Raw genomic sequence first — 13534 nt, forward strand, 5'->3', positions numbered from 1 at the left:
GCAAAGTTTGCTTACCCCTGCGCTAATGTAATTATGGGGGAAAGTATGGTCGTCACAAAAGCTGGATTTATACATGTCTGCTTTTGTACATCTTCATTACATAGCTGATTGATGGGCCTAGTAACCTACACAATAAAGAAAAAGGTTATTTGTACTTTCCTTTAAGCTCACAGGAAGTAGCAAGAACGTGGCATTTCTGGCATGATCAACAGGTACTATCTGTACTAGCTGAAAATGTTCTAAAAAGTGAAAGCTAATGCAGCAATATATTCAATTTTTGCTTTTGGGTTTAAGATTTCAGTGCGAATAGAGAATTTTCATAAAAGCCATCCTCTCTTATATCTTGTTTCATAACCAGATTAAAATGCAGTGTTTACCATTGATTGCCCACAGACTGTATTGAGATTTAGGGAGAACAGGCTTAAATCCTCTACACAGGTGAAGATGATGTTTTTATGCTCTGATTATTACAGGTGCAGACCCAAGTCGGTGCATTCCCTGTGTGCTCTTGAAGCTTATTTAGTGATGCCTGGTTCTTGGCATATCAAAAATTTACTCATCTGAAGGGCTCAATGCACAATCTTGAGCAAACGAAGCATCCAATTAGATAATATGTATGTAACTGGCAACAAATATAGAAAGTTGACTTTTTTATATTACCTGAATTTCAAATCCAAATGGCTCATTATCCTGTTTTGCAATAACCACTATTCTCCTGAAATACAAAGTGAAAGAAAACTAAATTAACAAACATTAACAAAAGTAACTGATACATTTAACCCCCACCAATTGAAAATTAAGATCCTCAAAACAATCCACGTTATAAACTCAGAACAAACCTTATTGTTCTTAGCAATGGCATATTTGTGGTTTGTCACATTATACCACAAAGATTCCTACACTATACGTTGAGTTTAACGCTTTTATTTTTTTGGCAGAAGGAAAGTGTATCTCGCTGGCTTAATCACTAATGCAATACAAAGAGCAAGGATGTACAATAACCCAAAGCATTGGATCAGATTTCAGTTGGCTTAAAGCATTTCTGTAAAAGATGGTGTCCAATTGGTTGCTGTGGGTTGCTGTACTTTACAAACTGATTTTCATGAAAGGGCCGGTCCCTTTAAAACTCATATTCTAGCATTTGGTAGATGCTGGAGTGTTTAAACAACTGACTTTTTTTTGTATCTCAGAAGGACTTAATTGGTATATGGACCTGACCACCTGCTATGGCCGTTATGAAGTCACCATTTAAATGTATTAAATATTGAGAAACATTAAATGGGTGATCAATAACACCCAAAATTCTAAGCTGGACAGGAGCAGAACAAAGATTTATGATAGATCTTGCTGTTGGAAGACCCAAAACATGTGGGTATTGAATTTTATTGGCAGGCGCTTCATAGCCAAGTCCTCTTGGCCAAGTGGTGGCTCTTAGGCCTCCTGGAGCCACTAAGTTTTGTTGCAGGACATTCTCCCAGTTGTACTTGCTCAAAACAGACTCCAGATTATTGGGAAGAATGGTGTCCAAACCTTCCTAATTAGCTCCTCTTAGTCTAATGTAGCCTAAACTTTACTCCAATAATACCAACACTGATGATCTTCAGATCTTATCTTAGTGAGCTAAACTGCCAAAAGAGTAAGATCTTTTGGCAGTTTACACATTGTGTGCCGTCTCCCATTACAGAATAATAGGCAAGGGCACTCAGAGATAAATAACACTTGGGCCAACAAATTCCCAATCTTTTTTACTGCAGATTCTTTTTTAAGGAATTCACTATTTAAACTCTTCGAGGAATGGGCACACGTTTGCTAGTCATCATATGCATATGCTATTTAAAGTAAAAAACACAAAATCCTGTTACTGAATGCACAGCTTGGCTGTACAGCTTGGCAGGAAGGCTGATAATCCACATGGGAATTCAGTTCTGTAAAACTTCAGTAGCCTGATTTGTGGCACAATGGTTTCTACAGATGTCCTGCACAATACAAGGCTATTGCAGATTTGTGTAGATCTAAATGACGCAAGCAGTGAAAGTAATCAGTAGTAAATTCAATTGTTGGTGTAAGAGCTGAAAACTGGTGGGTGATGATGACTTTTGTCTTGACTAAAGTTCTCTTTTACAACACTGGCAGGTGTCAGGGTGTGCGCTCTCTAAAGGTTTCACTATGACTAAATACTTCTTTCATTTACTAGTTCATTTACTGCCAGGCATAAAAGGTCAGTCTTATTCCCACATGACTTCTGCCCAGGCATCGATCAGCTTGTAGGCATTGTATAAACTGAAAGGAACGTAATGGTCAAACTGTAGTCCTCTAATACCCACAATAGTAACCAGGACAAATAAAGAGGGTAAATCTGCTTAGCAGGCATACAGAGAGCAATACAAACATGGCAGGGTTTTTAACCTTTACCTTCTCTATCCAAAACTTAAAAAAGTATTGTCTATAAATACACTTTCACTGAATTATAAGACTAGTATTTTTCACAACCAAAAAGCTTGGCGAAATTATGTACTCCAGAACCCAAGAGAGAAAAAGTACAGTAAAGAGAGAAAACTTGAGTTGCAAGTAAAGTGGTCTCCCATAGACATGAGATCATCACCCAATCTTAAAAAAAAAAACAAGTCAGGTGACTTACCCCATGTCTGTGGGAAACATCTGACCTATTTAGGTCTATGTATTCTACTCATGTCTATGCTGAATATGCTAACACATCGTTTTGCTGTGTTGGTGTTACTAGAAAGAGGGCTTGTTGGTTATTTTTGGAAACTGGGACTTTTCCTGACATGTATAGAATAGTAGATGTGCATGTTAGGTAAACCAAGTATCATTAGAGGTGATTGTTCAGTTTTGGTGGCCTTTAGAGTAAAGATAGATGTGCAGATTTCTCAGTGAGAACCATAGATATGGCGATAAAAAGTTTCTGGTGTTTTCCCCCACTCAGCTCAGTGTCAGGATGCAGCTCATGCATGGTAAAATTTGTGCTCCTTTTTTGTTATAAAAAAAAGAGAACAGTCACTGATTGGCTGCTGAGATTTTCTAACAAACCAAAAACATTTTTTTCACACCCCAGATACCGGGGTTGATTTACCAAAGGCAAGTTGGGTGTTGACTTTGCAACGGAATGTATACTTTGCAGGGGAAGGTTCCCCTTAGCTTGGTAATTGGTGAAATTCCACTTTGCAAAGAATACCCAATTATGTGCAAGAACAATAAAGGGTGATGGAAGTCAGCAAAGCTTTACCTCATTCATTAAACCAATGGGAAACCTCCCCTGTAAAAGTTTAAATTTCTTTGCAAAGTGAACAGTCTATTTGCCTGTAGTAAATCGACTTCACTGTCCCAATTTTTCCTCATCATGTTGATCAAGTAACAAGCAACCACTTTTAGATGCAGTTAGAGACCTTCAAAAACTCCCCTGTAAATTAAATAACTACACAGTCATTAGACCTAGCTAATTCTGCCACAATACATGAAGTAGTAATTAGGTAGGCATGAAGATATGATTACTCCCTCACAAGGAACCTATTGTCTAAAGTTACTTTTGGTTCTGCACTATCCTTTAATCCTTTACTGAACAACCGCTAACACTAAAACAAAGAAAAAAAACAACTATACATTTGAAAGAACATCTGTACAGAAACCGAGAATTTAGACATGTATATGAAACTGATATATTAGGTAAATGCTGGATGTGTGTTCCCCTTTACTGTCTCAAATCTTGTGCGTTTTCCTGTCTGGGCTAGTAGCCAGGTTGTGTTTAAGCTTTTTTTTCCATCTGTGTCTTATCGCTTTGTGGCTTTTCATTGGCTCTGGTCTCATGGCAGGGCTGCTGCATCTGTTTAAGTTATGGCTAGATGCGTCGAGCTTTTATTCATGTCATATGGGATTTGCATTGCCATACAGAATGCAATACCCACTTGAAGCAGATCAAATGCAGGTCAAAAGGAGCCTAGCTGCAGTTCAGATGTATCCGTCACTGGATTCTGAATGATCTTAGAAGCATCTCAAACTGATGATCAACACTAGCCCAAAGCCGATTTTTACACAGTAGCTGTTTCAGTACCTTCAGGATCCCTGTATGTGCGCACCAGCTTGTGGCCTTTTGACTATGGCTGGTCATGCTTGTAAGCCATTTTGCATGGCTGTGTTAGCATGCATCGGCAGATATGCATTAGCATCCAGTGGGTGCATCCCTGATGCTGGATGTGCATGTCTTACTTTCTGGTGGCTGGCGCTGTGTCTTCCTACCATATGCGCATGTGAATAGATTGCATACCCAATAGATGAATACCCATTGCTGACCCAGATCATTTTCCGGTCACCAGCCTCTTTTTCCGAGACTGCTTGTTCCTGTTAACCTCTTGTTTGCCACCCACCTCAAACTCTGCTGAACTCCAACTACTCTCTTGTCTGCCTCAACCTTGCTAACTCATTCCATACTATCTCCTAATCATAGCCACTATGCTCCTGTGATCCCCTTGTGGGGAAAATCCAAAGGCTGCGACCTGGTTTTGTCTTGCAGCAAAGTAGCCCGAGGGTCACTAGGGTCTAAGACCCATAACTCCTTGTGGGGTGCTTTGATGAAAACCATTGGTCACTTAGACTCTGCACTTTGGGGGATCTTGCCTCACCTGCCAAGGATGTCACCCATAACAGTAGCCCCTGTATGTTTTTGCATTTGGGTCTGATCTGATCTGTTTTGGCTTTGATGTATGACCCCATTTGTCTGTCTTTATTGACTCTGACATCTTGTCACTGTCTTGACTGTTTGTGTATCCTGTTGCTGCTGGTTAGTGTTCTGTCTGCTCTCCTCTGTGTATCTGCCCTTGTTCAGGTAGGTCATACGTGAAGTTGTTCTCCCACACAAGTCCCTCCACACCTTCAATCTCTCTGAGAAGAGGCAGATGTTGTATGTTGCTGACCCTTGCCATGAGCCATTTTCCATTACCTAACAATGTTCTATACTCCTTGTGTTTCTCCCCAAACCCATACATGCTGTCCTGAAGGTCTGCACTGTGCTCAGATTTCTGTTCCTGATTTGCCCTTGATGACCACTATGCCCATGTCATCGATGTTCTTCCACTAAAGGAGTTCTAAAAATGCTTAAATACAGCCAAAAGTCCCTTTCTACCCATGACACTTACACTTCACCAACAGAGATCCTGCCACTGAGTAACAAGCTCCATCCACTGTCGGGTACTCTCTTGGGGAGTCCCCAAAATATTGAAGAATTCACAAGTGATTCATCCCACCATCCTTCATTCATACTGGAAATATTAATTTGCTTTAGCTGCTTAGTGAGACAATTAATCTGAATTCTCTTTGACTTCTATGGATTACAATACACCATTTCCTTTTATATAACTCAAATTTTTAATGACATGTCAAAGATGTGCGCTTCTCCCCTCGGGGTCTTAGTGCAGCTCCACTGCTCTGCACACTTAAAAGTAATGCATACTCATTAAATATCTTCAAGTATTATTTCTTTTAAAGGATGATGGTTTCTCAATTCATTTTTCATCATTTGTTATCGCCAAGTCCAAAAATTGCAAGTCAATATCTTAAATCACCATAGCATTACCTATATTCTATGAGGTCTACCTAGAGTTGACCCAAACATTAAAACTAAATCCAGATTAAGGGTGATTAAATGCGCATAATAGTGCCTGTTATCTGATAAATAGTAGATCACATGGGTCTGGTTCTGGATCACATGGTCTAAAGCAACAAAGACAGTGAGCTGACATCAGGAGAAGATCCCGCTGATGTCAGCACCCACAATCTAGAGCTACTATGAGTCACATGACACTAAGAAATGGCAACTTCAGTTCACATGACCAGGAATTGTACTGCCACAGGATCTACTTTTTATGTAATGACAAGTATGTCTTTTTTTAACAGTATGTTTTTTTGTTAACACTGCTAGCCTACCCTCTCCCCCAGTGTGTGATTAAAAGAGAACTATGGGGTTAAAGCTTTTCCCCATAGTTCTCCTTAGGGTAACGGGAGGACACAAACTAGCGTCCTCCCATCACCCTAGGCTCAGTATACCGCATGCTGTAGCTGTATGTCTGGATCTGCCCAGCTGCGTGACTGACAGCTGGCTCTGCCTATCTAGAGGCAGAGCCAGCTGTACCAGCCCCCTCCCTCGTCCGTTCCGCCAGTCAGCGCCGGGAATCCAGCACCTCCCCTGTCATGGCAGAGAGCCGTGACAGGATCAAGAGGTGAGCGAACGCCGGTATGTGTTCGCTCACCTCCCGATCTACTAAGCCGACCTGTGACAGTCTCATTGTCATAGGTCGGCTAGAACTATGAGGTGAGTGAAAAGCACTCACCTCATTGTTCTCCTTTAAATCAAATCTAATGTTACAGCATATGTCTACTTTAAGGAACCACAATATCCCAAAGCAGAAATGTGGAAGATCTACTAATAGAATTCGGTGCAGAGTTTGAGAAGTTTCAGATTTAGTAGCATTTTTAGCAGCCTTTTCCTGAAGGAAATAACAAAATGACAGCTGATAGTGTTCTTAATGCTGCACCTGCCATTCATCTCATCTCATTTATATCATCTCATATCTGCAAATGATCAGCTCTGGGCATCTACACATTCTTAAGTTCATGACTTCTCTAGTGCCCAGTCCTTTTTGTCTTCTGACTTATTTACTGGTCATATCCCATGATGATAGTCACAGAATCCAGACCAGACCATTCCACAATTGGAGCCCTCCTGTCCTCACTCATCCCTTGGTAGGGTGATCCTGGGGGCAGCGACCTGGTACCAGCAAGCAGCTAAACCTATCTCCACCATCAGAAGCTCTGGTGAACACCAACTGGTGCTTAGACTCTGCGCCTTGGGCGAGCCCGTGTCACCTGCCAAGGGGTGTCACCTTAACAGGATGACTTTTTGTTATTAACATTTGTTGATAAAACCATGGTAACTATTGTGTAATTTTATATTGTATTGAATAACAATCAGTTGGGTATGAATTATCATAGTTCTTATGTGAGGATATTTAAAGCTGAAGTGTGTTTTACACACATATACCTTTGCTTGTTGCCTCCAATCAACATGCGATTAAAAAGTTTCAATCAAATAATTTAGTTTTTCATTAAATACCTTTTTTTGAGAACCAGAGATGTCATCACTGAGTTTGTCTGCTGCTCTTTGGTTGGAGGAGCCAACACGCTCATGTGAATTTCACAGCATGCTGCCTCTGATATTTTTAAAAAGAAATATATGAAAGAACACACCCCCTGGATCTCTTTAGATGGCCCTGCTTATCCCTGCTGGCCAATGAGTGCTGCAGACTTTAGCTGAGCAGACTGTTCATTCTCAAATAATTCATCCCCTCACAGCTACCTCCTCATGTATAATTTCCCCCTCCTCTTTTAGATTGTAAGCCCTCAGGGGCAGGGCCCTCCTTACCATCTTGTCTTGAATTGTATTTTAATTGTAATGCCTTCCTTACATTGTAAAGCGCTGCGCAAACTGTTGGCGCAATATCAATACTATGTAATAATAATAATACAGTAATAATAAGTTGCAGGCACGTCTAAAGGGATGCCGGGGATGTGTTCTGTCATATGAAGTAACGCTCAGCAACAAACTGATTGATGGCAGAGAAAGCTAATAGCTATAAGAAGGGGGCCAGTGACAGTAAAGATCAGAGGGAGAGGTGACTAATGAATGATGGCGGTCGTTCAGACAGGAAATGAAGATGGGTTTCAAGATAGCTGCTTTAGCTTCAAAGGGTTATATTGTGGAGATGCAAGTTTGCAGGGAATAGAGAGTAAGCAGTTTCAACATGGGAGAAGACTTGCTACAAGTGTGGGACAAAAAAATAGGATTGAGTTCAGCTTTAATTGGTACATAGTAAGTAAACGTGCTACTAACCTATGTGGTTCTGTTCCCGTAGAGTCTATTAGAGAGTTTGATCTTGACTTGCCAAGCTGTAAATAAGGTATAGTGTGTTACTTACACAGGACAATACACCATACAGTTTTTTTTTTTCAAATAATCACTTAAAGAAGACCAGGTCATCAGATTTTTTGTTATTTTACTGCAGCGGGTTCACTGAAATATCATTTCTGAATAGATCATGCCTGCTCTGCTCATTAAAACCATGCTATTACTGCAGACCTGCAGACTATATAAAAACACATTATACGCAGTATTATAGATCAGAGACCCGCAGCAGCGCTGGAGAGAAGGATGAAAACTACAGGAAAGAAGAGGAAGATCAAATTAAGAGAGCATAAGGTAAATGCTTTAATTAACATTGGGCGGAGAGAAAAAAGTTTTTGCCTTTAATGGCACTTTAAGACTTAGCCTTTTCCTTTGATGTACTTGGAAAGTATTTAGCTGTTTTAAACTGAAGGTCCATTTGGGCTTTAAAGAAAACTCCCTTTAGGTTAGCAATTGATATGCATAAGTGCTACACAATTTAATAAAATAAAACATTGATTGGTTGCAAGCACACCTCTGCAAAACCGCTTTAGGATTAGATGATGTTTATCCCTAACCACTTGCTGCCACCTTCCACTGGCTCATTAACTGGACCTTAATAACAGGAGGAAGAGGTAAAGTCCTTATCATGTGAACACTATGATTGACTGTCACAGAGGTCACATGATTGGGAGTCCATCCCGCCAGCTCCCAATCATTTACAGTGACCGGGAGCTGTCTATGACAGCTTAGTCAGCGTCCTGGGAGCATGCAGTGAGCGCGCTCTTAGCACACAACAGTGGCAGCCGGACCTTAACACTCAAAAATCAAATTCTCTCATTGCATCCCTCTATGTAAGATAATTAATAATAACATGTCAGGTGTAAAATGCTGTGATTATGAAATACTTACACTTGCAGAGCATTCACTTCCTGCTCTGCAAGTGCAAAGTGACTTCAGTTTGCAAAAGCAATGCACACTGGGATTGCCTTGTCATCTGCAGAGCATTGCTGGGAAATCTCATCTCTAATCTCATGAGATCTCAGAAAAAGGCATTTTCCTCCCCGGAGATGATGTGCATGGTCACATGTCCTAGTCACATGTCTAGTCACATGTGCCAGAAATGCAGGAAGTAAATGGAGAGCTAGTAATCTGCCCTTAGTAAACATGGCCACTGTCAGAAGACTGGGGAAGAAAATAGAAATAAGATATGCAAAGATTATAAAGCCGACAATTATCTAGAAGTATGTGTTTGTAGATTGTCATTACTAAACATTTCTAAAACCATGCGGATGCATTGTTGTTATTTTAAAGATATGGGTAAAGGTCCGCTTTAAGGTGCCCCCCATTTTGCATATATAGACTTTATGCCAGGTGGCAAAGCTAACTAGAGCAGACCAATGTTTACATATCAACTATGGCATACCTGGTAACTTTCTGAGATGAGAAATAGGGCTGACTTCCAGAACAATTTAGACAGTATAATATAAGAGGAACAGAGGAGTTTGGTTCTAAATGAGGGTCAGTCCCTCCAAAAGAGGGTCTATTGATTTGGTAGCAAAGTAACACTCATGTTTTGGGGGAGACAACCCAAATTTTCTTATGGAGATTATTATTATTATTATTATTATTATACAGGATTTATATAGCTCCAACAATTTGCTCAGCGCTTTACAAAATAGTGGAGACAGTACAGTGACAATACAGTTTCAGAACAATAGGGTTGGGAGAGATATTTCCAAGAATTATGTTATTTTCTTCCGATATTGTGGGTAAAATAAAGTATTTTAATAGCGATATTGCTAATGCAGTGTAGAACGTACTATGACCTCCAGGTGCCACTGTTGTAGCTTTCTTCGCCTGCGACAAATTCAGCTAAATTCTATTTGAGCAGTGATGTTTATAAACATATTGACACAGAAACAGTGAATTGAGTATTAATGATGAACTGCAGTCTTGGAGGTGTTGCAGACTTTGCTGTGAAACTGAATGACAGCTACAGGTTTACAGTGGGAATGTTCCCGTTCCAAATAAGAAATGTTACAGTTGTGTGCCAATTAATTAGATTGCATCATATCACCAATCAGCATGTAATTCCTTCTCATGTTAATTATCCTTTTAGTGCTGTCACTGCCTACTCAGCTGACAATTAAACGTATTATTACCGCAGTCTACATCACAGAGTGACAACATCTGCCTAATGAAGAGTTAGAAGATATCTCTTCCTTCAGAAGACATGTTTCAGTCTGTACCACTGTAAGGAAAATGTGCACGGGGAGCATAGATAGGCAGCGTATTGGAAAAGGAATAATTAAAGTGTAATGCCAGATAAAGATACAGATGAAACGCAATTAAAGGATTTACTGATGAACATGTTTACCCCCCCCTTTTGATGTGTACATCAGGGGTGGCAAACTCAAATTCATCGGGGGCCGCATCAGCAGTATGGTTACCCTCAAAGGGCCGGTTGTATAGGACTATGCATCTACTCTTTATTATCATAAATAGTTGCCTCTGCATTCAGTTGCTACTGGTTTTATAAACTGCGCGTTTATTCGCGTGGGGCTGGTTTTATTTTTTTCTGTTTTTATTTACTTTGTAAAAAATGTTCATTTGTTTTATTATTTTTATCGACCTTTTTATTTTTTACATTTTTATTTAGTTGCATTTTTAATTATTTTTTACTTTTTCTTTTTAACTATTTAAAAAAAAAAAACTTTTTATTGTATTGCTATCACACAGGGAATAATAATCCCCTGTGTAATAGCATTTGGAGGTGACAGGTACTCTTTATTGACCCTGTCACCTCCAACACAGGAGTTCTAGCATAGCACTGTTGCTAGAACTCCTGTGATAGGAACGAGCATCGGCCGCCGGGGACAGAGGCTGGGGGAGGTGACAGAGCCTGTCACAGCTCCACCGTCTGGCTTCGTCACTGCTCCACGCCCCTCGCTCCGTCACGGCTCCACGCCCCTCGCTCCGTCACGCCCTCTGCTCCGTCCCCATCTCATTCAACGCTTCGTCCCCGCCCCCCGCTTCGTCACAGCACCACGCCCCTCGCTCCGTCACGCCCTAGCAGGTGTGTTGTGCAAAGCCCTGTATGAATTGCAAGGTGATGTTGTGTAAATTAGCTCTACGTTGTGTCGCTTGCGTTGATGAATGCAGGAATGTAAATGCATGAGCTAACCATTTTTGTCTAAACTGTGAAGCAGCATTATATATGCATCATGTGCATGATTTTTCCATATATGGCATTAGTGGAAATATGCTTTTAGAGACTTTTTGGTTGATAAATAAGTTTTGCTGTGTAAAACTCACACGCACCTAGTGCATGCGTGTGTTTAGGTTAGTAAATCACCCCCATGATCTCAAAGAAGAGCTTTCTATAAGATTTGGGAAATAATTTGTCTAATCAAAATAAACAAATAGAATTTCTGAAGGGTTTTGGGTTATTTTAGTAACGCATTGCAGCTGAATCCTGATACATGAGTTAGTCAATCCTTACATTATTTTCTATTGACATGAATGAAATTATAACCTAAAGTAACACTAAACTCAGAAGTTAAATCTTAAAAATGCATTCAAGCACCTTAACTAATAATAAAATGTATCTTATTTGTGTATCACTCGGCTGTAGATCCTCAAATCATCTCTGAATTGGTGCTGACACTGTCCTTCCTTCTGGAGGGGGGCTACTTGTGTTCCCCATGGTCCCTGTGTGTGTGTTGTAACATAGTATTATTAGTCCGGCTACTTCAATGCATTTTTAGGATTTAGTTCCTGTGTTTAGTGTCACTTTACCTCCAAGCAAACTAAATACATCTGATGTACTTTAATTGTTCTACCTGTCATGGATTTTATATTTCTGCCCTTCCAGTCCAGAGATTTACAGGGTCCTGCCAGGCAGCAGAGCCATGTTGATGACCTGACTTTCTCTGCTGACACTAAGCAACAAAGCCAGGTCACTTTACAGCCCCCAGCCTGTCACTGGACAGTAAAGGAGAAGCAGCAAACTAATAAGCTCACCCCTATGTTAACTCTGCTCTCTTCTCACTCACTGTATTGCACCCCTAGCAATGCTCCTCTCCCCCTTAATTTCCTCTACAGGGGATTACAAGAAGCTGATACCTAGTCAAACTCAGGTTCTTACACTACTTGCATTTAAGAATACATTTACCATCTCTTTAATAAATGCACAGTTGCATTACTAGGTATAGTGTTATAACTGCTTCGGGTTCAGATTAAAAGGAAAACTACAAAGATAAATATTTAGGTTGCCATTAATAAACCTCTCTTTCTAAAATGATAGTTCCCTGGCTGTGCAATGGATTTGAAAGTACTTTCTGGGTTATGGCTCTGGAACAAGTGTGCAAATCAGGAGCTTGTTGCAGGTCAGAGACAAGGACAGTATTAAAGCCAAAGACAGGCAACATTTTCAGACATTGGTTGGTAATGGCGGACTGCATAGTACTGTTAGTACAGGTTCTCTTTAGGTGTACCTGTTAGTCTAAAAATATTGTGGTCACTGTTATCCCTTTGCTGTGTATAACCGAAAATGTTCAATAAAAAATAATTGAAGTTAAAAATATTGTGGGTTGTCAGGATAACAAAACCTGTAAGACATCTTCCCAAGACTGCTATAAGCCCATCAACAAATAGAACATCCTTCAGAAATTGTATAAGACTTTAGACCAGGTGTAGGAAATCTCGGCTCTCCAGCTATTGTACCTACTGTACAAGTCCCATGAGACATTGCAGGACTCTGACAGCCACAGGCATTACTCCCAGAGGCATGGTAGGACTAGTTTCAGCTGGAGTGCCAAGGTTGCTTATCCCTGCGTTTGACTGACCATGGTAAAAGGGTAGAGCTGGCCAACAACTATCAAAATATGAATGATCAAAACACCAGTTTAGAGGGAGGTAGTGTTTAAAAAATAATGGTTTACTGTTACATTAGATGGAGAATTATACGTAAAATAATGAATAAGCTATTAGTTAGGTTTAGCTTTGGCAACTTGCAAGTCTCATGTTGCCAAAGACAAGTCCTATAATGCACTCAAGGCTAGCTGATGTCTGGTCTAGATGGTACTAATCGTCCTTTAGTATCCGCAGGACATCCAAATTGCCAATATTTATATATGAAATATTAATACTGAGGATCAAAAGCTGACTTACCTGCTTGTGTCCTCGCGGCAGTGTGGCCAATGCACCTGCCAGGCTGTGACTTCGGTTTGCATCCAAGACAGGGCTGAGCAAGGTTTTGGAACAAGCTTCGAGGTGGCTGAAGACGCAGTTGCCCAGCTGTGGTCCATCCACGACTGCGGACCTATGTCTGGTCAGAGACATTTTGGGTCTTCAAGCTACTTTCATTTAGAGACAAGACATGACTGCTGCAGTAAAAGAAAAATACAATTGCCTGTTGGTAATGAGAACGGAAATGTAGCCTTTGTGGTTTCCTATGTAAAGCAAGTAAATCTTTTCTGGTACCAGGAGAGCATTCTATGTCACATTAACCCTTTCACAGCATTATCTGCTGACATGGACCATGAAAAGTTTGCCGTCAGCCACCTATTGATGGTTGTTTAT

The 13534-nt window shown here is 40.4% G+C and overlaps 1 protein-coding gene across 1 annotated transcript in view; it reads right to left on the reverse strand.

Annotated features, from left to right (window-relative positions):
* Positions 1-13323, reverse strand: part of LOC108784359 (cytohesin-interacting protein-like) — a 26763-nt gene extending 13440 nt beyond the window's left edge. Inside the window, exons 1-3 of the mRNA XM_018553145.1 lie at positions 13124-13323; positions 7898-7953; positions 661-715 (exon numbers count right to left, since the gene is read on the reverse strand). Of these exons, the coding sequence (XP_018408647.1) occupies positions 661-715; positions 7898-7953; positions 13124-13294 (282 nt within the window). The 5' untranslated portion in view covers positions 13295-13323. The remainder of the gene's footprint in view (positions 1-660; positions 716-7897; positions 7954-13123) is intronic.
* Positions 13324-13534: the final 211 nt, after the last annotated feature.

The sequence above is a fragment of the Nanorana parkeri genome, unplaced genomic scaffold (genome assembly GCF_000935625.1).
Source record: "Nanorana parkeri isolate BGI_ZX_2015 unplaced genomic scaffold, ASM93562v1 scaffold112, whole genome shotgun sequence".
In the NCBI taxonomy this organism is placed as follows: domain Eukaryota; kingdom Metazoa; phylum Chordata; class Amphibia; order Anura; family Dicroglossidae; genus Nanorana; species Nanorana parkeri.